The sequence below is a fragment of the Magnolia sinica genome, chromosome 15 (genome assembly GCF_029962835.1).
Source record: "Magnolia sinica isolate HGM2019 chromosome 15, MsV1, whole genome shotgun sequence".
Lineage (NCBI taxonomy): Eukaryota > Viridiplantae > Streptophyta > Magnoliopsida > Magnoliales > Magnoliaceae > Magnolia > Magnolia sinica.
The window spans coordinates 73780862-73808133 of NC_080587.1; the positions used below are offsets into that span (position 1 = coordinate 73780862).

A 27272-nucleotide genomic window follows, 5' to 3' on the forward strand; every position below is an offset into this window, starting at 1 on the left:
TATTAACAGGTTGGATGATCAACAAACATTACGTTGGACCCCAAGAAGTTTTTAAAGGTAGGCATTCATTGACAACTATTCCCTATGGTTTGGTCCACATGAAATTTGTGGATATACAATACATACATTAAGGTGGGCCTTACAGTCAATGTCCCACCCACATCATTGGTTTCGAGTTGCAACCATCAATGCCATGTGTATAATTTCTTAGTGCCTGCACAGCGAGTGATTCCCCATGCATGAATTTATTATATAAAGATTGCCAAGCATTGAATTAAACCTCATGAATTAATAATGAGTTTTTGAAATTTATCAGCCTCCTTTTACACTACGAAAAAAAAAAAAAACTCCCACCGCTTATTATTGTCAAATAAATTTTATCTCTTCTAATAAATAATTAACATTCATCAGAGATGATCATTAGAAAGAATAATGTCATTTTATCTTCATTAACTTTGTAGATATAGAGAGAATTTTATTTTGAGTGAGATACAAATCACATCATTAGAAACTTCTTAGGGTCCACTGTAATGTTCATTGACCATCCAACCTATTAATAAGGTTACACAAACCCGGATAAAAGGAAAAAAAAATAAAAATAAATGTTAGCTTGATCCATTCTAAACTTAAATCTGCTTCATTTTTGGGACTATGCCCTAAATAAAGTGGAAAAACAAATGAACAGTGTAGATATACAATGCATACATCAAGGTAGGCATTCAACGACCATTGTTTCCTATGGTTTGGTCCACATGAAATTTATGAATATACAATACATACATTAAGGTGGGCCTTGCCGTCAAGGTCCCACCCACACCGTTGGTTTCGAGTGGCAGCCATCAATGCCATGTGTATAATTCCTGAGTGCCTGCATACTAAGTGATTTCCTATGCCTAAATTTTCCGTATAAAGATTCTCCAAGCATTGAATAAAACCTCCCGAATTAATAATGAGTTTTAGAAATATGCCAGCCTTTCCTTTTTCACTACAAAAAAAATTCCTCTTTTAGTGTTGTCAGATAAATTTTATCTCTTCTAGTGTACGATTATAAAACTCCCTACAATTAACTTTAGTCAAAGATGATCATTAAAAAGAATAATGTCATTTTTTCTTCATTGACTTTCTAGATATAGAGATAATTTTATTTTGGGCCAAATACAAGTCACTTGGTTAATTATGTGGGCCCTGGCATGGCTATATGATCTAGAATGTCTAATGGTGGACTATCGACATTTGATCTAGGCTATCTAAATGTTGTATTAAAGCTATCCAAATGCATAAATAATTATTGAATTCAGTGGCAGTTATATTTATATGCTTGGTTCTTTCATTAAAAGTAGAATTTGTAGTTATATTTTTTATGAAAAATAAAATCGAAGATAATAAGGGCAAGATCAGAAATAAGAGATATGTATGTATAGGGGTAAAATAAAAATTTCTCTCATCCCTACAAAGTCAATGGCAAAAGTTTTATTTTATATAATTAATAATCAAATTTAATGGTAAAAAATCATTAAATCATTAACAAACCTCTAATAAATCCAAACTATGGAGAAGACTTGGATATGAGTGTTGACTCGAAACCAGTGATGTGGGTGGGAACCTTACCACAGGGCCCACCTCAATGTATGCATTTTATATCCACACCGTCCATCAATTTTTCCAGTTTATTTAGGGCATAGTCCCAAAAAATGAAGCAGATACAAGTATCAGGTGGATCAAGCTAATATTTATTTTTCCCTTTTATCCATGTATATGTGACCTTATCAATAGGTTTGATGGTCAACAAACATTACCGTGGACCCTACGAAGTTTTTTATGACAAACGTTCAACGACCACTATTTCTTGCAACGTGGTCCACATGAAATTTGCGTGTACTTTGTTTTTGGCATCACAACCTAAAATAAGTTGTAGATGGATGACATGGATAAATAATGCATACATTAAGGTGGGCTTACGGTCAGGGTCCCACCCTCATTGTTGCTTCCGGGTCGTACCAAGTGATTCCTGTTAGTGCACTTGTTTGTTAATCATATGTGTTAATGTATGGTGAGTTGGTTGAGCCCTCGGAAGCTAAAAACCAAAGTAACGTAAAGACAGTATCAAGAAGTGAAGAACCATGTAAATTGAGGTGGTTTACTAACCATAACTGTAACGTCCCGAAATTCAAGGGCCGAGTAGGAACTCGGCTCTCAAATTCCCAAGTACCACGTGTGCACTGATAAGTCACAAATGCATGTAAATATCAAGGATTAGTAGGCAACGAAGAATTAAACTAAGCATGCTTAACATTTAACCAATTAAACAAGATCCAAATGCTACTAAAGTAAATAAATTCTCCAATATAAATTCAATCTCCATAAATAAACCCAACAATACATAGTATCGTCATTTAGGGATCCTGTCACATCCACACGTCACTCCCCAAAATGATTTGGGCTCTGGCTCAATCCCACCGTCATCAATCGCGCTAATAGGGTCCGCCAAACGTCTCGAAATATGCTCGCTTCTCGTTGTTGTCTGCACTGACATCGTCCAGCGCGTCCTATTCCAGGGTACTTGCATCTATGTCGGATTCTGGTTGGTATTTTAGAATACCGTCTCAGAGTGGGAGTGAGTAGCTAAATCAGTGGTACCATTAGTAATAAGCCACACAAATTATCATGCATAGAATACATTCAATGAACAACATACATCATAGAATCCTATATACTATTGGTTAATGCAATGCACGTCTTAATGATATGGTGCATGCCCCTCACCACCAACACTCCCTCAAGTGACGACATCTAACATTCGCAATAACCAACACTCCCTCAATTGCAACCTCGACTGCCGAATCGCCACAATAGTAATGCAATGTCGTGAAACATGTTAGCCCAGTTGGTTAATTAGGTTCATTCATCCAACAAGTTGGGGAAACCGAAATACCCTTAGTAGAGTTATTGCTCAAATTCGATCGCGGGGCTTAAAAGCCGTGGTCATGTGACTCTCGCGATCCTTAGCCCCATATGGGGTCGTCAATCCCGAAATCCTTAAGCTCAGACGAAGACAATTGGGACTTAAATGTCCTACTCGCAGTCACTATAGGGAGGTCGTCACCCCAGTACAGGTCGACAACACGGGCACAATGTCTCATACCATCGTCTCCGGCTCATGAGTATATGTGCTCACTAGTCACTATGGAGATGCTCGTCACCCTAACGTAGGCCGACAATACTGGCATAATGTCTCATACCACCATCCCGGCTTATGAGTCTTATGGGCCATAAATTACAGTTAATAGTGGGCGCAAAGATCTTAGGGTACTTTGGGTTCATACAGGCGTGATCAAACATGGTTAACGTATAAGGATGGCTGATTTGTGAGTTAATATACCCTGACAAGCTGAACTATAACTAATTGACCTAAGAACGATGTTTTGTGTAGTCCAACTACGGGCAATAACCTACAGTTCAGCTAATCGGACCAGATTTACTCGCGGGTAGGTCCAACAAGAGATCGCCCAAATAATTCTAGGTAATCGGATGATCCATAAGGGTATATGCATCAATGCACAACAAACATTGTTAACTTTGGGGACCATTCACACATGATAGACATAAATCCGTAAATTCAGTACATGGATAGCAACATATGAAGTTCCACCAAACATATGGGTCATGTCTAACATGTTCCAACATATACATTCATAAGGGTAGCCATAGATCGAAACATAGTGGTTCAATTTCATAAAATTTACCATATATTACACCAAACAGCCATGTAATGGGAATTGAATGAAAATAATTCAGTAATTTTGAAATTTATCAACATTCATCACCACAACACCACACATACATGACATGCAACATGATCAAATCAATAGATCAATATTACTTGAAGAAATTGAAGTTCATATCCTTATTAAACATGCAATTTAGCATTCCATGCAATTGGGGATGATCGGGCCAAAGCCCCTTTTCGAAATTTTAAGAAGTCCTAGCCCTAAAGTCCCATTCATGCAATCTAACGAAAATTTTCAGAACATGCACTTACAATGCACCACACACTTTCACTAAACCTATGCTAGGCATGATAATCGGTGTAACGCCCTGAAAATCGAGGGTCGAACAGGAGCCCAACTCCCATGTTCCAACGCATCACTTATGCAACATAAATAGTGATGATTAAATGTTATCTGTATTAGAACATTAAACATGAATGAGATTAAACTAAATCAGCATAACATACTCCAGAGATTATTGAATTTAAGCAAGCGGAAGACTTTAATAAATTTATATGGAACATATAAACTGTTGTAAGTTCCAGAGTGTAAACACGTTACCAGGTTAAAGATACACATGTGTACTCCCAAAAAAATGGACAAAATGAATATACATGGGTGATAAAAAATATAAAATAACAAGTGTGATAGTCTCTAGTCAACATCCCTGTAACCCCATCGATTAGAACATGGTCTACCTAGACCCGCCTGATAGCTGAATATAGGAGAACTCCTCCTCGTCATCATAGAAATCTGGCTCCACCTCATAAGCCTCACCATCATCTACAACTACAACAAGGTCTGGTTGGTGTTTTAAAACACCGTCCTATACTGGGAGTGAGTGATCAACTCAGTGGAGGTATAAGGCAAAGGTTAACGTGTTTTCAATTTAATCAAGTAATAATGATAAGGCAGTACAACAATCATATCCTAAGTACTCTTGTTAATGCAAGAATGGTATGCGATAATGATGCATACCCTCACCTACACTCCCTCAACGACATCATCTCACGATCGCACATGACAACCTCCCTAAATGTGCACTTCCTCGCCAAAGCACATGCAGTGCGGTGCATGCTCGTGTTAGTCAAGTTCTTAATTAGGTTTATTCAGTCAGCATGTTTGGGAAGCTAAGGCACCTCCCTTTATATCACTTACCCAAACAATGATCCATCTAGGGTCGTCAATCCTAGTTAATCGCATACGATAGATAGTTCCAAGTCATAACGGAGAGGCTCGTCACCTCGGTGCAGGCCCGGTTTATACTCGAGGTTACTACGAGAGGCTCGTCACCTAATTGTGGGCCGACAACTCGAATACAGTGTCCCATACACTACTATATTCAGCTCGTGAGTTTGGGTTGCTCATTGGACACTACAGGGAGGCTCATCGCCCCAGCATAGGTGACAGCTCGACCACGGTGTCCCATACACCACCATGCCCAACTTATAAGTCTTAGCGGATCGTGGTACTAAGGTTAAACGGGTTTCATTGGTAAGTGGTACCTTAGATTCAAGTAATTACATCCATATATGGTAATCACACATTTAGGCCAATCGGGTTACTTGACAAGTTCGACTGGTACGAGCGCACGCGGAAATAATCGACATGGAGCGCGTAAGCACTCCACGTGGCCTAACCACTGTCGACAATCATCATACGACTCGGATTCATCGAACGTATCCGTGGTGGCAAAAATACTCAGCCACTCGGTCGGAGACTGTTACCGATTGCCTGGACTACGTCGTAGTCCCAAACACACTCCGAGTAATAGCATTCACATATAGTAGTCATAATAGGATTGTGCAGACAATTCAAGCATTGCAATCATTTAAGTATTTTATAAACACATAGTGAACATGACATCATACATGCATCTTTCATACATGAATCATTAAGCCTAGTGTCAATTACATGAAGAAAACAATTCGAATAGCTAAAGTAATTGAGGATCTCATCCTAACACCTTTAATAAATATATTTCATGGAACAATTTCTCATTCAAATATTTTATCAAACACTTAGACTACACATTACAACATACATGTAATATATTAGTTATAACCTATATTATGGCGAATCCTTTCACAAAGGAGTTGCCACACATACAATGATAATGTATTCTCAATCAATAAGCATGGTAAGCACAAATCATAATTCCATATTCATTCAGACATTTCAACAAACACATAGAATGCATTTATATTCACATAGTTTATATATAGGTGTAATACTCAAAAACCACCGTATCTAAGTATATGTGACAACAATTAAGTCAGTCATAAATCATTACTGACATTGAGAGCTTTAAAAACTATAACCTAAACGTTTATAGTCCGCACCTTTCGCCGGTAGACTTGTATCGAACTAAGTTCGAACACTAAGTCTTCGTCTATGGCACAACCGCAACCTATGGCATGAAATAGGTTAGCTACTTCACCATTTACTCTATTTGGATACGTAAAACAGGTTAAGGTTAGGATTTCTTACCCAACAACGGAATCAGAATTGTCGGTGTAGCGACACAGATAGGATGATTCAGCACGTAGAGCGGTGGGATCTAATCCCAACAATTATCTCTCACTCTCTCTCTCCTCCTCACTCTTTCCTTCTCTTTTCTCTGCTCTCTCCAAGGGTTTAGAAAATTCATATGGCAAGGGAGAGAGAGGGTTTAAGTTCCTTATATAGGCTCAAAACTAATCTCAATGGCTCCAGGGCCATGGTATATTCGACTATAGCCAAAAGTCGGCTGTTTCAGTCCAACGGGGCTCATCTAGAGGCTCATTTCTTGCATACGGTCCAGGAAAAGCTTCTTGACGTTGGATCTCGATTAGGTTAAGACTTCGATCCGATCGGATCAGTGGATCGACCGTAGAGGACCTGTTTCAGTTCAACGGTCACCGGTACTCGATCAGGGCCACAAGTGTACTGACATGTGTTGGAAATTTTTTCTAATTCGAGGGTATAATTGGGTTAGAATCTGACGGTCTGAAACTTTAAAATTTACCTGCAAGCGAACGTCTCAATTCACTTAAGTTTCAGTTCATTTTCTAAAGATATTCGCGTTTCTCACATACTTCACTCCGGGCTTAAGTTGTGCGTTTCTGGATACTATTAGGACTTGATTTTTGAGTTGGTCGTCAAGCCCAGTAAGGCGGTCATAACCAAATAGTTTCGCGGTCATTGGACTTTCGACGCGCAGTCCAAGTTTGATACGGAGTTTTAATATACTCCCGAGAGCAAATAGGTTTAGAGATTGATCTTAGGTTCTAGGTAACGTAGCGTTAGCAGTTCTACTCATTTTGGGTCTTGCAATTCGTATTTAAAGTGGTTTAAGCTAATTTCTCAGATAATTTAGTTTAGCACTTAGTTAATTTTCGTCTAATTCCTAAAGGATTCAGTCCTTAGCAATTTCTGCCTGAGGCGGTACTTGGGTCTTCGTACAGATTTTTCTGAGACGTTACAATCGGCCACCTAAAGGTAATGGTCCGCACCTATTATTGACCGGAAGTTGCTGAGATTATCCTAGCACTGCCGAGTTCGCAAGCTCGATGTGCCGGGGCCTTGTATTACATGTAGTAGAGGGTAAATCACATGCATGTAGCTAGAATCAAGGGGAACATAATTTGGAGCCCTATCTTGCCTTAGATTGGGCGAAATTTCGCTCCAATAACGATTTGAGTCGACGTTTTCCGGCAATAAGGAGGTGTAGGTGCGAGGATTCCCAAATCCCAAGCACCACAACCAATTACACTCCCAAAATCCCCTTTCTCTCTTCTCCCTTGCTCTCTCGCTCTCTCTCTCTTTCTCTCTCAGCTGCTGGAGTTTATGGGAGTGAGAGAGAGAAGGCTGGATATTTATATGTCTAGATTTATTTCAGTTGGCCCCACAGTTTGGTGAAACTCCTCTAATGGCCCTGTGGGCCTTTTTTTTTTAAAATTATTTGGGTTGTCCTGATGGACCTCTGACCCATCTAATTTATGGAACACGTGCTCCATAGCTCGATGAAGGGTTAGGCAAAGTTTAATCGCAAATGGATACGGGGTTTTACCGCAATGGCCCGATTTACGATCAACGGTCACCGTCCCTCGATCAGCGGTCAAATTTTGTGGGCGAGTGTAGGGAATTATTTCTGGCCTTCGGTGTAAATTTAGAAGAGATCCGATAGCTGAAATGCCCATAATCGCTGGCTCAAGTCATAGGGTCAATTGTTTTAAAAATTCAGCTACTTGTGTTCTGAGTGGGGCGACTTGCGGATTGCAAGTGCTGACTAGACTGCACAAATTTACCATTTCTGGGCATTATCTGAGCCTGACGTCCGCCATGGACCTCAAGTCTAGTGAGGCTCCAGGCCTCCATGAATTTTGGGGATTCCGGTCCTACCTCGGGCGGTGCACGGCTCGCACATGCAGTCCCCAAGGCTATTGGATTGACCAGTTCTACGGCTTGTGCTCGGCCCGAACGTAGTTGAATTAACATCTCATTAGTGGATTGATCAGGATTAATTTACTGAAAATTCATTCACACGTGCAATTAATTTATACAGTCCTGCATCAGTTCGCACGTGAGCGCCTCAGGACACTATTCATATTGGATGAGGTGTTACAATAACCTGAGACTCATTTATGTCCAAAACAACATTTAGCCTCTAGATGATCCATTCTCAAATAGCTAATTAGGGTTGTACACGAGCAGAGTTAGCTTCGTTAGCTCGCTCGACACGACTCGAAAAAGCTCAATTCGACTCGGTTCAAAAATGAGTTCGAGTCGAGTCGAGTTGAGCTGATTTTTTTAGCTCGAAAAAATTTCGAACCGAGTTCGAGCTTGGCCGAGCTCGACTTGACTCGGATCGAACCCAGCTCGAATCAGACTTGGATCGAATCAGTTTGGTGACTCGGTTACTTTGATATTGATGTTGCTCACCAACTGTTTGATGAAATGACCTAACTAAGTGTCGGTTGGTGGCAAGGAAGGTATGTATGTGAAGCAAATACATTTTTTTCTTGATTTTTATGTTGCATACGAGGTGTTTGATGAAATACCTGTAAAAACCGTTGCTGCTATTTTACAAACAATGAGAATTTGAGATGTAGTCCATGTGTTTTTGAAAATGCCGCAGAGGTGAACTTGACTCAATCTTGGCTCGAACTCGGCTCAAATTGGCCTGAGCTACTGATCGAACCGAGCCAAGTTGGCCAGTCAAGCTCGAGGACCGAGCCGAGCCGAGCCGAGTTTAAGCTAGGGTCGGCAAGTGGCCGAGCCGAGTCGAGTTGTGCCAAGCTTGACTCGGTTCGACTCGTGTACACCTCTATAGGTAATCCTTTATTTGATCTTCCTATAACCTCATGATCTTAATTTGATCATAATTAGATAGGCTTTAGAGATGTAAAGCTGCGATAATTACATGGCCCAAAACAACAATTTTTATGTGGTTATCGATCCTATTGACAGACACTCAATAGTATCAAAGGCACCCCTCGATTCAATTGAAGATCGGGCCAAAACTGTCTATCGGTAAAACTGCATTTTTCTGGATTTTCTCGATCATATCGAAGGACAAAGCCGTTGAACTAACCATTACAAGCCTTTTTCTATAAAATTGGCTTTGATCCTTGGACAAAATGATGAATTTTTTGTGTAAGTAGATCTTAGGTGATTCCCCACTCTTAATCCCTTTTTTAAACTCTATACCAAAGAGTTTCATGCCAATGTTCCCTCTGATGAGCATTTCTAATCTCTATTATAAAGATGTGAATGAACTCTCCTCTAATAAATCCAAGCAGGGCAGGTCGCAATCAGCCTTCGTTTGAGGACCTAATATGAAAGGGTAAGGGTTATTTGATAATACTGAAAATGGGTTACTATGTACATAGTAAAATTAGAGGGCTTGTATGGCAAAAACTCATTAATAAACCACTAATAAATCCAAACCATGGGCAAGACAATGGTCCACTCAAGCATGCATGAGATATCCCAGGAGATGCGAAACACGTGCGAAACATTAAGGTTGTTAATCATGTGGGGCCCAGGACCAACATACCTTTCGAAAACTCACGCAAGCATTCAAATTCCAAGGAGGACCAATGCCATTATTTAACCTGGAACTCGCACAAGTTGGCTCATGCGCACGTGTAGGCCGCATGATGAGCTGATCAGCATGACTCTTGGACCGCAACATGTTCTTGGTGTGGCCCCCACACAATGAATGGCCCGGATCTCGTACATGCGGTCCATCTAGAGAATTATTGGACCATATCAACATGTGGTGGGGACCACATTGGTGATGATCATGGATCTCTTTATATACGGTCAGGATCAAACAAAAGCTCTTATGTTTATTGCATGAGCACATGGGACTGAGGCTGGCGTCCATATCTCCTAACATGTGCGTTTAACGTATTTTATTTGCTCCTATCTGTGCATACAACGTCATTTCTTTGGCATTTTTCTTCCGTATGTTCTGGATCGCCCGTGATCATCTTTTCCGTGGGCCACTCGTGGGGCCCACATGCCTTGTCTGTTGGGATAACGTTGTCACGGTGGGCCCCACCTTGGGCTTTCTCCGAGAATTACAAATGCTTGGACATTACGTGCTGTAAAGGTGTGGAAACGCTGTACTGTGCGGCCTGGTCTGCCCCAATGCTTTGTAGGTTGAGCTTAACATAAAATGCAATGTCATGGTGGCCCACTGTGATGCGTTCGTGTCAATCCAATCCGTCCAACATGCGTGCCTCATCATGTTCTTCTCAAATCCCCAAAACTAGGTGAATTGAAAATCCAGGTTGAACACACCATAGGGAACAATTGGAATGGGGACACCGGCCACACAAATTACGCTGCAGGTTAATCTTAACCTACAAATCTGTGTATTGGGTCTGTATTCTATTTATTGGCCCTATTCATTTTTTTTTTTTAGCATGGACCAGTTGATAGCCATCGAATGGACGGTTACGATGAATGTGATTGAAGTGGTTGTAAAGTTCTAATATAAATTATTTTTTGTTTGAAGGTACTCATCAATCGTCGCTTTGGCCGAGTGGTTAAGGCGTGTGCCTGCTAAGTACATGGGGTTTCCCCGCGAGAGTTCGAATCTCTCAGGCGACGAATTTTTTTATTTTTTTATTTTTTAAAATTTTTTTATTTCTCTTTCATGTGGGGCCCATCTCTTGGGGATCCAAACAATTCATTAGATATGGGGAATTGGTGATCTTGAGATGAGGCCGAACAGATCAACTGTCTAGGCGGCGGGGTCCCACCTTTGATGATACAGCAAAAATTTCCATCTGATCGTCTTTGTTAAATGCTGACCATTGGGTTGTTATTGTCGTCTGGGGTCCAGCAACTGGATGGCTAGCATCATCCGAAAGTGGACCAGCTCCAAAGCTTGGTGTGGGCCGGGATGGCTCCTCAAATGCCACTTTCTCAGTGCATTTACGGCCCACTTGATGAACAGATGGGAATGATCAATTATCGAATCGAACTGTTTGGGCTGGACCATGCAATTCTCTAGCTGAGCTCGGTCCATCTTACCTTCCATGCTTACTCGTCAACACTCATACGTTGCATGGCCAGCAATGGCCCAAAATCCGATCTGGATTTGGATGGTGTCTCCATTTCAATATTATCCATGCATCTTACTCTAAAGTACCCCAAATGGCTCCAAGCTACTGTAGTGTGGTCCTTCATCAACCAAACCCATGAGAAGGTCACGCCCAACTCACCAAACCAACCCACTGAAGCATCAACACCCAAGATGTTAGGGTTTACACCTGACCTGTCATGGCCAACTCTTGTAAATAATATACAGCCATATACAAAAGCCAAAACCGATACACCATGAGAAAAATTTTGAGAACTCGAAATACGAACTCGAAATACACCTCTGCCGTATAGGTATATCACGCCACGAGCAGCAAGAAGATATAGGTTGCAAATACACAAAATACATAGAGAAAACTTGTAGTTGGAAGTAACACTAAGACATTGACATCCAATGACACATGATCAGATTTAATTAGTCATGCATAACCGGTTGTAAACCACTAAGTGTGTTGCACCAAGAAGATAAAACCATCTGGACATGGAAGCATATGCATACATAGTAACACAATGATCTAAGAAGGCCTCTAATGAAACAGTCCATCAATCCTAAAAGTCGGGGGATTATATATCGGCAAAATCCAATCAAACAAACATCTTGCTCAACTCAATGCAATCTAATTATTCATCCAACATGAACGTCTATCTTAGCTTAATAAAATCGACTATTGAATTTTCTGCCTGTTGTATTTTGAATTTTCATTTAGTTTAATAAAATCGACTATTGACATTATTGTTTCTTCTTCAAGTACTTTCTTTATCGACAATTTTCATTTACTTCTCTGCCTATTATTATTATGATAAAAGTTAAAAAAGAACCTAGCCGAAGGACTATCCCTCCCCCTTTACAAATCGCCAAATTCATTGTCAATAGGCAGTTGAGCAGTCAAGCCAATCATTGCAAATCTAATCCCAATCTAACTATTTTGATGCCTGAAGTCATAAGGTGTTCAGTTCAATTTGAGTTGAATATGACTCCGGCATGCAATCAAGATCAGGCCATTGACTACACGTGGCCATGTGTCCAAATAGAAGCCCAACACCTAGATGGATCAGATTGTCTCATCTGCTGAACTGACACTCCACGGAAAATTGAGGGAGTGGGGGAGCTTTAGGGTTCGAAAAACGCCGAAAGAGCATACATTATGCTTAGGCACCTAACTTCATCAAGACAGTTGATGAAGTGTCCACACCATGGGTAGAAGATGCCCCAAAAATCTCCCACAATGGCCCCTTTCAATCTCCGCCTGTCGTTAGTTAACAGGTGCCGTGGCCACCAATCTAAGAATCACCAATATTCCACGATCAAGGGTAGTTGGCACTGGGGCCCACCAAATCCAATGTCTGGGCATCATCAGCGCCTGCCCAATCATCAGCAATTTCAAATGTAATTTCACGTATAGAGAGAGAGAGAGAGAGAGAGAGAGAGAGAGAGAGAGAGAGAGGCACACGCCCTGCAGGGAGGGGAGGAAACAGGGAAATGCAATTCTGGTATATGTAAATCAGAAACCGATTCAACATGCAGACGTCCACTGTCCGCACCCATTCCAGAACCTGGTGCAAGACCAAGGCCAAATTTAAAGATATTTAGATAACATGAAGAAACGATCAAAGATAACCAATCGGCCACAGATACTCTCGAAAAACTTGGCTGGTCCAGTTCACTTCCCAGCTTTGCAACACGACAGGAAAAGAACCCAATGACTCCAGCATTCCACACCTGTCCTTAGTGCCCGTACTTCTGAAACTCCCACTCGCTGTTATCTGCACATAAGAACAAGAAACCAGTATCATCTTCATCATCTAAACCTCATCCCAGCGATCAACAGGCCGAAATGAATATTCGAAATTCCAACAGTTGCTATAGGGGTCTGTGCATGCTTTGAAAGGCACGCTATTTCAAAAGGGGTGTTGGCAAAGCCCGATACGGTGAGGATATGCAATGATGACCATGAGGGCAAATTGCAATTGCGCTCAATGGGAATTTTAGTAAAACATCCAAATCAGCCTTAAATGGATGGAAAGCAAAATGCGGGCAGAGAGGAGATTGCGCATGCGGCTTACCCAGTGGGCAAACTTGGCGGGTCTTGAGCCATCGACTGATGCAGTGGAAATGAAACGCATGATTGCATACACCTGTTGAGATATAAATCCACACAGGGAAAAGAGAGAGAAGGGGGAAAAAAGTAAAAGAAATTATTAGCGAGAGAGAAATGTGTATGGGTGTTATACATCTGAAAAAGTCTAATAACAAAAGCAAAAGGGAAATGACATCTATGCCCACTGCTGTGGTTGATTTACACATTACTCGTTTTTCATTTTAGGGAAAGAAATAGCCAAGAAAATTCAAGAGCCTATTCAAATAACCATAAGCCAAAGCAAGAGGACCATTGCCAAGTACATTGTTTATATATATATATATATATATGAATTATGGAAGAGTTTATCAAGCAGACAAGGGAGAATTTTACAAAGGTTACTCCCACAAAAGTAGAGACAGCCTAGGCAGACTCATTGATGAGCTAAAAGGTCCACCTTGAATTCCCTCCTGAATGTCTTTTCCCCAATCTTTTAGCTGGGTCGAATGGACGACTCTCATCCTAGTTCAAATCATAGAATCCGATCAGGGTTAGACCATCCACGACAGTCCTGCACTCATCCTGAAAGGTGTACCAACATTGATCTCAAAGGGAACAAAGTGAAATGTCCAAGAAGGGGTTGACCTTCTACTATGCAATTCATCATTATCACCATCACAGCCTTCGTCCTGACCATCTGGAATTTAGCTTCACAAATCTTGTTTCACCAATCATTCCTACCTAAGGCTCAAAAGATGTAAAAAAATAAAATAAAAGGAAAGGAAAAATAAAAAATGAAAGGAAAAAAAGAAGAGGAAGAAAGAAAGAAGAGAGAAGGCCACACACACAAACGGCCCCCTTTCCAACACCTTGATCCAGGTGGTTTTTATCTTTATTTCATCTCTTTTCGGTGTCATAACTAGAACTCCACTCCTTATCAGAGGAGCCTTCTCCAGTTACATGACCAAACCATCTCAATGTACTTCATTTCATATCTTATTGTGACCAATAAAAAATTTACAGCACATGCTACACATCATGGCCTTTTTTGTAATTGTTTGCTGGTTCTCCTTCCATCAACAGAACTAGCTCTACTTCTGCCATCTTGATAATCTAAATCTAGAAGTTGATTTAAAACTAGACTGAAATACAACCCTGAATCTGACTGCACAGCAAAAAAAAGAAAAAGAAAAGTAAATCCGATTGTGAGATAAAATCTTCTTCTTTTTTGGAGAAGATCACTATTTCATTAAACCATAAGAAAGGAAATACATAAAGACCAATAGCAGAAGATGACCTTATAGTCACTCAACATTGGCCAAAAAATAAAAATAAAAGCAGATAAGAAAAGCAAAAAGAAGAAGAAGAAGAAGAAACAGAACGAGAGGATCCCAATTACCCAACCGCAACATTTCCCAATCATTACAAAACTCCACCATGGACATCCCATGGAATGCAAGACAGAATAGACCATTCAAAGGCCAGTGTGGCAATTGAGCTTTTGAGGGAGGCAATACAGCATATTTTCCTTTAAAAACTTCTCGCATCTCTCTCTTCCCTTAAGCCCCACAGAAAAATTGGAAACAGATTCCAAATTGATCTGCCCCTCACTGAGAAAGGTCCATTTTTCCAGTCAGCAATCACCTCAGAAATTGATCTATTGAGCACCCAACAAACCTCAAAAATCAGAAGAAAAAAAAGTCCCATACAGCCCTAGCAGTCCCACAATGCAGAAACAGATGGTCCACAGGTTCTACCTCCTTTCTAGAAATCATCGTCTAAGCATTATGCCAACTAATTGGGGTTGGCTAAAAATGAATCCTTTTCTGCCATTCCACTCTACCAAGGACCATAACTTCAGTTAGACCGTAGGTCACCAAGTCTTTTCTCACTACCTCTACCCACAGCCTTTTGGGCCTTCCCCTTGCCCTTTTAGAGCCTTCAACTTGTACCAATTCACTCATAACCAGCAGAGTTCTTGGTCTTCATTGCACATGACTAAACTATCTAAGACTACTTTCCCTCATCTTATTACCTATTGGCGCTTCTCCTAAATTCCCTCAAATGCATTCATTTCTAATTCTATCCTTGTCTTGCCACTCATCCATCTCAGCATGCTCATTTCAGCAACACTCATCCTATGAGCATGTTATTCCTTAACTGCCCAACATTGTCCCATAAAGCATGGCTGGTCTTATAGACCTCCTCTAAAATTTCCCTTTCACTTTGAGTGATACACGACAATTATAAAAAACTCCAGAGGCACATCTCCATTTCTTCCACCCAGCTTAAAATTCTATAGCCACCATCCTTCTCTTCCACCCAGCTTAAAATTCTATAGCCACCATCCTTCTCTTCCACCCAGCTTAAAATTCTATAGCCACCATCCTTCTCAATCTCCCCACTCTCATGAATTACCGACCCAAGATATTGAAAGTGGTCATTTTGGGAAACTTCTTGGCCACCAATCTTAAATAATTCCTCGTTCCCACTCCCATTGTTACCAACATTGCACTGCATTCTCTCCGTTTTAGTCTAACTAATTTTAATCCTTTATATTCTAAAGCACCATCCACTAATCTAGCTTTTTGTTTATGCCCTCCCTCGTCTTGTCAATAAAAACTGCCATCTACAAACACCATACGCCATGAGATCTCTTCCTGCATATGCCTTGCTAACTTGTCCATAGTCAATGCAAAAAGATGCCAACCCCTATTGCAAGCCTAGGGTAATTGTTTACTCACTTGTTTGCCAACTAGTGGCCCTCACATTTGTTATTGTTCCCTTGTACATATCCTTAATCATGTCAATATATCCTCTTGAAACTCCTCTTCTTTCCCAACACCCACCCAATTAACTTTGTAGGGACTGTATCATAAGCTTTCTTTAAGTTAATAAGGACAATCCTCCTCTCCCTACTGATTAATCAACCCTTTCCGGTCGCCATCTATCAATTCATAGGATCCTTTTTGCCATGGCTGTCTATGCAAATGCTCAAACACTTAGAAAATGGGCACTTCCCACAGTAGTGAACAAAAGAGAGCTCACCGAGTTTTCCCATAAGCAAAGCAAAAGCCCTTGCTTCATCATCACAAACGTTCCGATGATGAGACGGCGATTCACCTTCCATGCTATAAACTGCGAAAGAGTCTCATAACATTAATCAATCTTGGCATTGGGATTAACCACTACGGAGAACAGCGGGGGGAATGATTTGGCCAGAGTTTCATCTAGCCATGCATCCTTGAAAAAGCGGGCTGATATCACTGCGGCCAACCACAAACCAGGTTCCTTCATAAATAATATCTCCCATTCCATCAGAAATGTTCCACCCATTATGAACAGATCTTCCATCAATGCAGCTAATACCCTCCCACGCGTTTGAGCAAATGATCCAAGTAGGGAGCCCAGGGAACCAATCCCCTCTTCCCAACATCCCATATTCACAAAAATGACCTCCCTCCACAAGGCATCCTGCTCTTCCCCAAATCTCCATTACCCGTTCCTCGTTAATGCCCAGTTTTTCTCTCCAATCCTACCCACACCCAAAAAATCTAACTGTAGGATCAAATTTGTTAGCTCCCAAAGTAGGGAGCTGATTTGCTTCCAAATTGACACAGTCGATGCAGGGGATTAGATGAACCTGATCAGTAACATCTTTAACATGCATGTATAGAATATCCCCAATTTGATTCTGATGAACCCGATCAGTTACATCTTTAACATGCATGTATAGAATATCACCAATTTGATTCTGATCACAAATTCACAATATACTCATCTGCATATTTATTTATTTATTTATTTTTGAGTAGTAATCACCCACAACATCATTCCCAAAAAAAAAGAAGAAGTAATTACATGTAAATTTTGAGCACCCAATAAAATAATCCTGCACTAAATCTGATTCCAGCAACATCAACAGATTTTCAGCAACAACGATCACTTAAAAATACAATAGATTCGCATGAGATAAGAAACAGGGAGACAAGAACAGAGACAGGGAGACGGCTCAACTTGCCAGCAAAAAGTTTTTTGTTTAAAAAAAAAAAAAAAGAACCAAAGGTCACAAGTTTTCTGATGCAGGACAATTAACCACTTGCTCTAAAAGCTTGGACTGTTAGAGTATAGCGAATTAATCCCTTTATCTCATAGCCCAGGCCCCACATCTCATGGGTTTAGGACCTCGGCCGAACCCCCTTCTTGGGCCCCAAATCACATGGGCCGCCCACCCCGAGTGTGTCCCCGCATCCCACGGGCTACCCCACTCAAGCCCGGTGTGAAATGTGCATTAATCACCCCTGGTGAAGAGTCTCGAACACGAGACCTCCCCCGTGGGCCCCAAATCACATTGGTCACCCACCCCGAGTGTGCTCCTGCATCCCACAAGCGACCCCACTCGAGCCCAGTGTGAAAATGCCCCTGCATTATTTTCTTCTCTAGAAAGAAAATACAGCAACAGTCAAACAGAAAGAAAAGGACTGGCCACATGTCTCTTCTAAAAACTAACCCAAAGCAGGATTTAATCTTAGCAATAGACCTGATTAAATCTCAGCCCTAACAACTACCACTGAAGGACTCCCATCAAAAAAGGCAGTTCAGTCTTTGAAACAAACATATGCTGTGGTAATGGACAAGGGCTGGCACCCCATTAACATGGAAGCCCAACTCAAATGAAGTAATGTGTCTAATGGAAAAGGGACAACTTTCTCAACAAAAAACATTGACCTTTTAGCCAAAGTTTATTTTCTTGCAATATTCCTCTGACGCTAATGCTAAGAGATGAAAAATGCTAAAATGCATGTAAGGATTGGTGCATGTCAGTCTGTGTTTTGGGGCAACACAATATATCTACCAATGACCAAACTAGGCCTTAGCAGAACCTCATAAACAGTCCCAAACAATCTCCAGGTGACAGTTATCCATACCCCATGCACATGGGATCCTTTTATACACAAATACTCCACCCACACGCATGCATTCTCATGCATGAGGACTAGAGTCAGGAGGGGGTAGATGCCATGCTAATGTCAACCCTTATAGGGTCTCTGAACTCTTTGCATTCCCTCTCCTCATTATTGGGTTTCTGAACTCTTTGTATTCCCTCTCCTCATCTTGTTGTCAATGGACCATGGGACTCCTTTCAGGACTAACTTGATCCCACATCTGGGCTCAAAATCTCTCTGGATTAGAGTATCAATGCCAACTCCTAATGAAGACCCACTACTACTGGGAATTCATTTGTCCCACTGCAAGCTGTGCTAATTTTCGTAGCAGTATTCTCATCCATATGTGTTTAGTGATCAATATATCTTCCCGAAGCACCTTTTCTCCTCATTACCCACCATAAAACCTCATTAGGTGGTAGGTACTATATCGTAAATACTTTCTCCAAATCCATGAAAACCATGTGTAGTCCTCTATACCTTTCCATCAGTTGTCTAAGTAGGAAAAAGTTTCAATACTCAATCACCATAGTATAAAGCCAAATTGATTTCGTGGTAATCCTTATTTCTTGTTTTATTCTTTGTTCGACCATCCTCTCCCACAGCTTCAACGGGTGACTCATGAGGCATCATGACTTGGTAAGGTTGGTTCTCCCAATGTTGGTGCATGTTTCTGCATCTCCTTTATTCTTATAAATAGGTATTATGATGCTTCTCCTCCGCTCATCGTCATCAAGCAATATTACCTCTTCTTATAGTGCTAGTTTGGTCATCAATAAAAAGACATCATACGTGTAGACATGTAAACCATGTTTGTCAGCTAGCACTATGGATCACGGAACACCGCGAAAAATAAATTTTAGCTGAAGTTTTACTCTTCTCCGCTACATGACGATACTTTAGCTGAGTTGGGCTACAGTGATCATGTGTATTATCAATGCAAATGTTTTTTCAAAAACAAAACTGACCTCATCTTTCATATTCATTTTGTTGAGAAATGAAAAATTGAGCTACATAACGATTTTACAATATTTGTTTAAACATGTAATTCGGGGGTCAAATGCAGATATAATAGAAGACGGGTAAAGGAATTTGTAATCACTACACTTTTATATTATACTATAGTGGAAATTTCCTATCCGTCCACGCACATCCGTGTATTTTTCTCTATGATTTGAAACTAAAGTAGTGTAAAAGTATCATCATTATGATTTTACCACGACCATCCAAACAGGGGAATTATTGGTCGAATTACCTGTATTCATGTAACAGGTATTGCAATTTGTAATCATTGCATTTTTACATCAAATTACTTACGTAATTTGCATTCCAAACAAGCCCTAAATGGACAATCCTCTTTCTCATACCACGCCCATCCAAACACGGGAATTGTCTGTCAAATTAGCGATATTTAAGAAACTTTTACATCAAATTACTGATGTAATTCGCAATCAAAATAGGCCCTAAATGGACAGCCCTCTCTTTCTCCATACCATGGCTATCCAAACATGGTAATGGTCAGTCAAATTACCTGTATTCAAAGGCATATATTATAATTTATAATCATTACACTTTTACATTAAATTACTGATGTAATTCGCAATCCAAATAAGCCGACAACCCTCTCTTGCCATCATCACTCGACTGCATAATCCTTCTAGTTTTGACCTTAACTTGGTTGTGCGACTAAAAGCATTCTTAAACTTTCCACATGGCCAACAGACTTACCTAAACCTAATATAACTCGGCAAAGAGATTAATTTGGATTGTCGATTACGGCCGTAATGTATTGTAAAAATGCAATGATTATAAATTACAATACATGTCTCCTGAAAAACAGGTAATTTGACTGAGAATTCTCTTGTTTCGATAATAGTGGTCAAATCATAATGATGATACTTTTAAATTACTGAAATGTCAAATCAATAGGAAAAATACATTAATGTGTGTTTAGATAGGGGATTTTCATTGCAATACAATGTAAAATTGTAATGATTACAAATTCTTTTACTTGTCTCCTATTACATCTGCATTTGACCACCAAATTACGTGTTTAAACAAATGTTATAAAATCGTAATAATGACGCTTTTACATTACATTATGGTCAGGCCATAAGAGACTTGTAAGTCACACTTTTAGCATTAAGAACATCCCCATCAATGAGTGAATCCTAATCCATTTCTTGTTTTGTAACCCAATACTCATCCAAAGCTCTCATATTTGAACCTTCGCTATATTTAGGGGTATAAAAAATATAACCAACAGAACACATGCTCACCAAGGAACCAAAACTCATGAATTTTCAAAAAGGTATCATAATAATAATAATAATAAAGTGGGGCAGGTGTCATCCTTGCCTCACAAATTCAGACAAAACAAAGGTTGACCATTTGTTGAAAATCCATTGACCACCCAGCACCACTAGATGGGATAAGCCAGTGATCCCGTTTATTAGGTTTCTAAGTTTCTTAAACTAGGTCAAATGAATTTGTGAAGGATTTAGATTACCAATCTTTGTTTCCATTAAGTAGTTACATAGTTACTGAATTTCAGTTAAATTAACACTTTAGTTGTATTAAAGTTGGTATTTATCTATATATGCATGCGGAGATGTGAGTACTATTTTTTTTTTTAAAGATGGTGACTTTATTGGACCAAAGCAAAGAGAGAGAGAGAGAGAGAGAGAGAGAGAGAGAGAGAGAGAGAAAACAAAAGAAACAAAACAACAAAAACAAACACACAAAGAAACAACACAGACCCTAAGCTGAAAACCCCCAACGAAAGACTCAAGAGGACCACTTTGAGATGTTTCCCAATACAATAGACAAAATTCCAGCAAACAATCTCTTCTTATCACAATCATTTCTTTCAAGCCAAATAGCCAACAAGGCAACAACCAGAGCCATCTTGCACCACTAATTCCCAAGCTTTCCTCCACCCCCAAGATGCCAAGATAGGAAGTGCCCTTCTATAAGGGGGCGTTTGGCGCATGGTATTAGATGGGATTAGGTAGGATGGAATTGCATTTCGTCCCGTGCCAATTCCACTCAATGTTTGGGAAGAATGGAAAAGCTTGGAATTAGATTAGATGGAATTGCATTGGGTCCCGTGCCAATTCCACTCAATGTTAGCAAGTTGTGTAGGTCCCACCATGATGTGTGGGCTATATCCACACTGTCCACCCATTTTTCGAGATCATTTTAGAGCACGGGGCAACAAATCAGGTAGATCTAAAGCTCAAGTGGACCCACCATAGAAAGCAGCGGGGATTGAATACCTAACGTTGAAAACTTCTTTGGGACCACATAAGTTTTGGATTTGCCTCATTTTTAGGCCCATGCCATAAAATGAGGTTACAAAATAGATGAATGGTTTGGATATAGCACGTGTTATTCTCAATAGTTTCAAAAGATGGTGGGTATATCCATTCAATGTACCACCATATTACAAACATATCATGGAATTAAGCTTATCCCATGGTAATAGGGGACAATCCCTGCCATATGTAATAATTATGTTTTTTGAATCCCATCCCACCTAATCCTTCCCAATACCATGCACCAAACACCCCCTAAGGGACTACCCATAAGACTTTCGCTTGGGACAGAATACCACTCCAAATCACGGAGGAGAACCGGCAATGCAAGAACAAGTGAGGTACCAATTCTTCATCTGAATGGTAGAGAAGGCAGACATTTGGAAGGATGAGGCCTCTTTCTCTAAGATTATCCAACGTCAGCAACCTATTTCTCCCCTCCAGTCAGGTGAATGCTGTGACTTTCAGGGGAACACCATATGACCATATTGGGCTAGTGCGACTAGAAGAATTTGCAGGAAATGACTATGCTGAGACACCATAGAAGGATCGAACAAAGTAAGCTCCCCCTTTGTCCCGACTCCAATGCAAAGAAAGAGTCCTCAGCTCCTGGGTATATGACAAAGCCCTACAAACAGGAGAGAAGACTAGAGAAATCTTCAATTTCCTCATCCAGCAAGTTCCTCCTAAAGGAAGGAACCCAAACTCCACCTGATTCTAAACCCGAGAAACATTCTGCTACAGTTGGGTAAGAGGAAGTGCATAGGCTTAGTGTTTGGAAGTATCGGTATCGCTACAAGTTTCGTTGATCGGGGATATGGAAGCAAAATCAATATAATCAGAAATGTAGGGAAACATGAGGAAAACAGTGGAATTTTTCAATGAAACTTTAGAAGATGCTAAATACACATATTTGCATATTTACAAATAAAAAATTTATAAAAAGAATGCATACATAATAAGTTTCCATTTAATGGGTGCCTAAAAATATAATGTCATAAGTAATTAGTCCAACCATCCCATCAATCCTATCAATCCATCCAAACATCCATTGATATTTCAGAATATCGACAACACATGATATTTTGCAGAGAGATTGTTGACAATTGGAAAGGAAACGAAGGACATTTATCTCGATATCGCTCGTGTTGCGATAATGATAATATTGCAATATTATTGATATTATTGTTGACAATTTGAACAGTGTATATAAGCATGCGCCCATTAAAAAATTTGAAATGATTTTTTTTCAATTTTTTTAAAATATTTCAAAAAAATTTAATAAACATATTTTTGGCGGTATCGATACATTGGCGATATTATTGAAATATCGCCAATACACTAGCAATACAAGCAACACCTAAAATTTACACAGTTGAAAACATTAGTGATAAATTGGCAATATTGATACGTTGGCAAGACAAGTGACACCTAGAATTTACAGAGTCGAAAATATTGGTGATACATTGGCGATATCGATACATTGGCAATACTAAGTCATACATCGCCAATACCTGAAATTTCCGATACTACCAGTGTTATCGGTATCGTCGAGCTAGAGATATGGATAATATCGGGGATATTTCGATAATATTGGAGATACTTCGAACAATGCATAGGCTTGCCAAAGAAGGGAATGAGGCTCTAAGAGGGAGATCACCACATTGCAGATTATCCCAAAATCTTACTCTCCTACCATTACCAACAAGAATCTATGCCACGAAAAACCTAGAAAGCCACACGAGCTATTTCTCCTTCCAAAGAGAAGAAGCTCGGTAGAGGGATGAGCTCTTGGTCCACCAACCTCTAGGAGCTACAAAATACTTGGTACAAAAGATGGATTTCCATGAGGGGGAATCTTCTATACCAAACTGCCAGGCCCATTTACCTAGCAATGCTGAATTCATCAAATCCAGCCTCTTAATGTTTGCCCCCCGGATCTATAAGAATGCCCTACAAACAAGAGAGAAGATTAGAGAAATCTTCAATTTCCTCATCTAGGATGTTTCTCCTTTAGGAGGAACCCAAACTCCACTAGATTCTGAACCCAAGAAACATTCTGCCACCATTAGGTTAGAGGAAGTGCATAGGCTCGCAAAAGAGGAAATAAGGCTCTAATAGGGAGATCACCACACCATGGATCATCCCAAAATCTTGTTCTCGTACCATTAACCATTGAGAAATCTATGATATGGAAAACTTGGGAAGCTACACAAGCTATCTCCTTCCTAAGAGAAGAAGCTCGGTAGAGGGATGGGCTCTTGGTCCACAAACCGCTAGGTGCTACACCATACAGGCCAAAAACGATGGATTTCCACAAGGGGAATCTTCTATACCAAACCGCTAGGCCCATTTACCTAACAATTCCGAATTGATCAAATCCAGCCTCTTAGTTATGATTCCATCGACTAAGTTGAACTTACAATATCCAAAGGAAAGAAAGAAAGAAAAACTCAAAATCAATCTTATCCAAATCCAAAAGGTAATGTTTAGATTTATGTATGATATGAATTTGCAATTTGAAGTCTAAATTTCAAATTCCTTCCCGCAAGCTTGGAAAGGAAACAAATGCACATCCAACTCAAAATGCATGGAAAAAACACAAAAGTGAACACACTCCCCATGTGCATGTCCACCACAAAACAGGAGCCAATAAATAAACCCAATTTCCAAAATGTGCTAATTAATTCTAACCCATGCAAATTTAGCAACTTCCTAAACTACCCTTGAATTCTCTACAACTCTATAATGCCTAACCTTTTCTTTTCTCTCTCTCTCCCTCTTTTTTTTTTTTTTTTTTCCTTTTAAAAAATAAAAATAAAATGAACCCAAAGCTTATTAAGAAGGCAAAGCAAAACAATATGAACATGTATGCAACCGGTAACTCCTTTGATACCATCAGCCAGTTAACACATCTGTGTCACTGCTTGATAATATGAAAAAACAACACTATCAAAACTATGAAATACCAACAATGCCCTAGACTAAAAACATAAATGATGAGAATGCCTCACGTGTAGCACGTAACACGTGAAACTTAGGAAGTTGACACATGTGCAAGAATGCCCCAATGGCCCTGAATGCAGGAGCTTGATCCAATCACGCCCCATCCCACATGTGCAGGCTCCACACATTTGCACAGGAGAAGACCCAAATGGCAGCCCATTTCGAGCGTACACATGGCACCATCCTAAGGGATCTAGTTTCTTTTTTTTTTAAAAGGGAATAAATGTTTATTAAGATTGTCCTGTTTTATAGGTTTTTAATTTTAGAAATTTAAAGATCTTTGCTAGCAAGAAATCTTTATTTTAAGATCTCCTAGATTTTTGTTAGAGATGAGATTCCTTATGTTGGATCTTAAGGATTGAAACAAAGATATGTCACTCCTTGTAAAGAAGGCACAGACCAAGCATAGTAACACATGAATGATTTTATTTTATTTTTCCTCTAAGAAAATTTTCTTGTTTATCTATGGTAGCAGTATTGGGGGGACGTAGTGTGATCTCTAACATAAGACAGCAGTTAAGCTTGCTCAGCGTCTTTGATTCTTCTTGTTGCATGTGGCTCTTCCCACACTTGCATGCGATTTGAAGTTTCAACCTGGTGACATTTGTTGCAAATAGTTTCTTCTTGATTTAGTTGCATCACAGCTCCATCAAACGGACCCAAAATTACTAGTGTGAGCTTGCTCTTCTAAACCAGAAGAAGCAAGCACAATGTTGGATTTGGGCCGATGGCCATTCAGCTAAATGCAAATTCAATAACACCCAAACATACCATCAAATATGATAAATGTTTATTTCGACCATGAATGGTTACTTACACTTCCCTTCTGCCTGATACTATATAATCGTCAATTATATGGACAATAACATAGCTAATGAGAACAGCGATCCATACCGTTCAATTATAGGCCACAATATGGAATCATATAGAGTGAAAAACACTTAATCCATTTCAGGATTTTTATTTTTATTTTTCCAAGAAAACCAAACCCCAACTTCCTACTTCTCAAGGGAAACGCCCAAATCGTATTCAGATTCTCAAGAAAACCCCAATTCCCAACTTTTCAAGGAAACCCAAATATCAATCAGATTCTCCATGACAAAACCATATTGCTATTTTCCAAGCAAAACCCAACTTCCAAATTTTGCAATAATAAACCCAGTAACTTTCAGATATCACAATAAAACCCAAACCTTAAAACCATTAAAAAAAAAAATTTAAAAAAAAAAAAAAAAAACTATTACAAGAAAAGACTCCCCATACCCAATATCAGTCAAGATTTTCAAGAAAACCCCAATTTCCAACTTTTCAAGAAAACCCCAATATCAGTCAGATTCCCCATGAGAAATCCACTTGCTAATTTCCAATTAAAACCCAAAATCCAGATTTTGAAAGAATGACTCCAGTTAAATTCAGATATCACAAACAAAACACAAACCTTAAAATTCAAAAAAAAAAAAAGAAGCCAGCAATAACTAGGGTTTACTACAAAGACAGACTCATCATACCCCATGCCACTGTGCACTCCTCGCTTGTCGCGCTTGCCTGATTCGCCTGGCACTCAATGCCTACACCACCAAACCAAAAATAAAATAAAATAAAATAAAAATCGAATTCAAGAACTCGAAAGAGAACGGTAAAATTAGAAACCCCTAAAAAACTCACAGAGATCCATGATATGGTTCCTGCAAATTGCGCAGTTGTCGACGACAATATCTGCAGCCAATCAAAACACCAGAAAAAAGATCAGACGAAGACAGACAGAGAGAGAGAGAGAGAGAAAAGGTGAGTGGTATTTTGGTAAATAGGAGCGAACCCCAGGCCCAAAGAGCGACCGCATTCCACTTCTTGATTTCAAAGCGCTTGGGCTTCTTGGAGCAGCAAGAAGAAGAAGAAGATGGGCCTGTAATGCACGGCCCTTCTCCTGCTGGCGCCATGTTCACGTCCGTCTCCATACTCGCCATTCTCCCACAAGAAGAGAGAGAGAGAGAGAGAGAGAGAGAGTTGGAAGAGAGGATTGGGATGTTTGGGTCTTCTTGCCGTCTATATGAAGGGACTGCGAAGGCTTTCGCAGGTAATTCCAGCGGCAGGAGTTAGGTGGGGCCCACCGTGATTTTTGTGATAAATCCATTCCGTCCATCAGTTTTTTCAGATCATTTTAGGACCCCTTAGAAAAAAATAGGAGGATCAAGAACTCGAGAACGCCACACGAGTTGTAAAAGTGAGGAAAGAAATGCTTACCGTTAAACCCTCCTCGGACCCACCTTAATGTTTATATGCCATCTAAACATTAACTGTAAGTGTTTTATCCAATCCGTTAATCGCTTTTATCATATCATTTTAATTAATGAATAAAAATTAAAGCACATCTACACCCCCAGTGAACCACATCAAAGGAGGCTGCAGTGATATGACACTCATCCTTAAAATCTTTCTAAGGCCCGCCGTGATGTTTTTTTTACTATTGAACCTATTAATAAGGTCACGAAGACGTGGATGAATTGAAAACACAAATATAAGCTTGATGCAAAACATCTCCAACTCCCAAGGAATTTTTAA

The 27272-nt window shown here is 39.9% G+C and overlaps 1 protein-coding gene, 1 long non-coding RNA gene and 1 other non-coding gene across 3 annotated transcripts; 1 reads left to right on the top strand and 2 right to left on the bottom strand.

Moving 5' to 3' along the window:
* The first annotated feature begins 10789 nt into the window (after nucleotides 1-10789).
* Nucleotides 10790-10871, top strand: TRNAS-GCU (transfer RNA serine (anticodon GCU)). The gene has a single exon. It is a non-coding gene; the product is annotated as a tRNA-Ser (tRNA).
* Nucleotides 10872-12837: 1966 nt separating this feature from the next.
* Nucleotides 12838-26728, bottom strand: LOC131227046 (RING-box protein 1a-like). Its single transcript, XM_058222740.1, has 5 exons — nucleotides 26530-26728; nucleotides 26379-26429; nucleotides 26222-26281; nucleotides 13431-13502; nucleotides 12838-13130 (listed from the first exon to the last, which is right to left on the bottom strand). The coding sequence occupies exons 1-5, from the start codon at nucleotides 26675-26677 to the stop codon at nucleotides 13093-13095; spliced, it is 369 nt and encodes a 122-aa protein (XP_058078723.1). The 5' UTR covers nucleotides 26678-26728; the 3' UTR covers nucleotides 12838-13092.
* LOC131227047 (uncharacterized) lies at nucleotides 13794-17502 on the bottom strand. Its single transcript, XR_009162047.1, has 2 exons — nucleotides 17148-17502; nucleotides 13794-17087 (listed from the first exon to the last, which is right to left on the bottom strand). It is a non-coding gene; the product is annotated as an uncharacterized LOC131227047 (long non-coding RNA).
* Nucleotides 26729-27272: the final 544 nt, after the last annotated feature.

Bases quoted from the DNA above. Each gene is read 5' to 3' on its own strand.
- LOC131227046 (XM_058222740.1), bottom strand. From the start codon at position 26,677: ATGGCGAGTATGGAGACGGACGTGAACATGGCGCCAGCAGGAGAAGGG. The intron at 26,430-26,529 runs GTTCGCTCCTAT...GATTGGCTGCAG, and splicing joins GGTCGCTCTTTGGGCCTGGG to ATATTGTCGTCGACAACTGC. The intron at 13,131-13,430 runs GTAAGCCGCATG...TCTTATGTGCAG, and splicing joins CCGCCAAGTTTGCCCACTGG to ATAACAGCGAGTGGGAGTTT.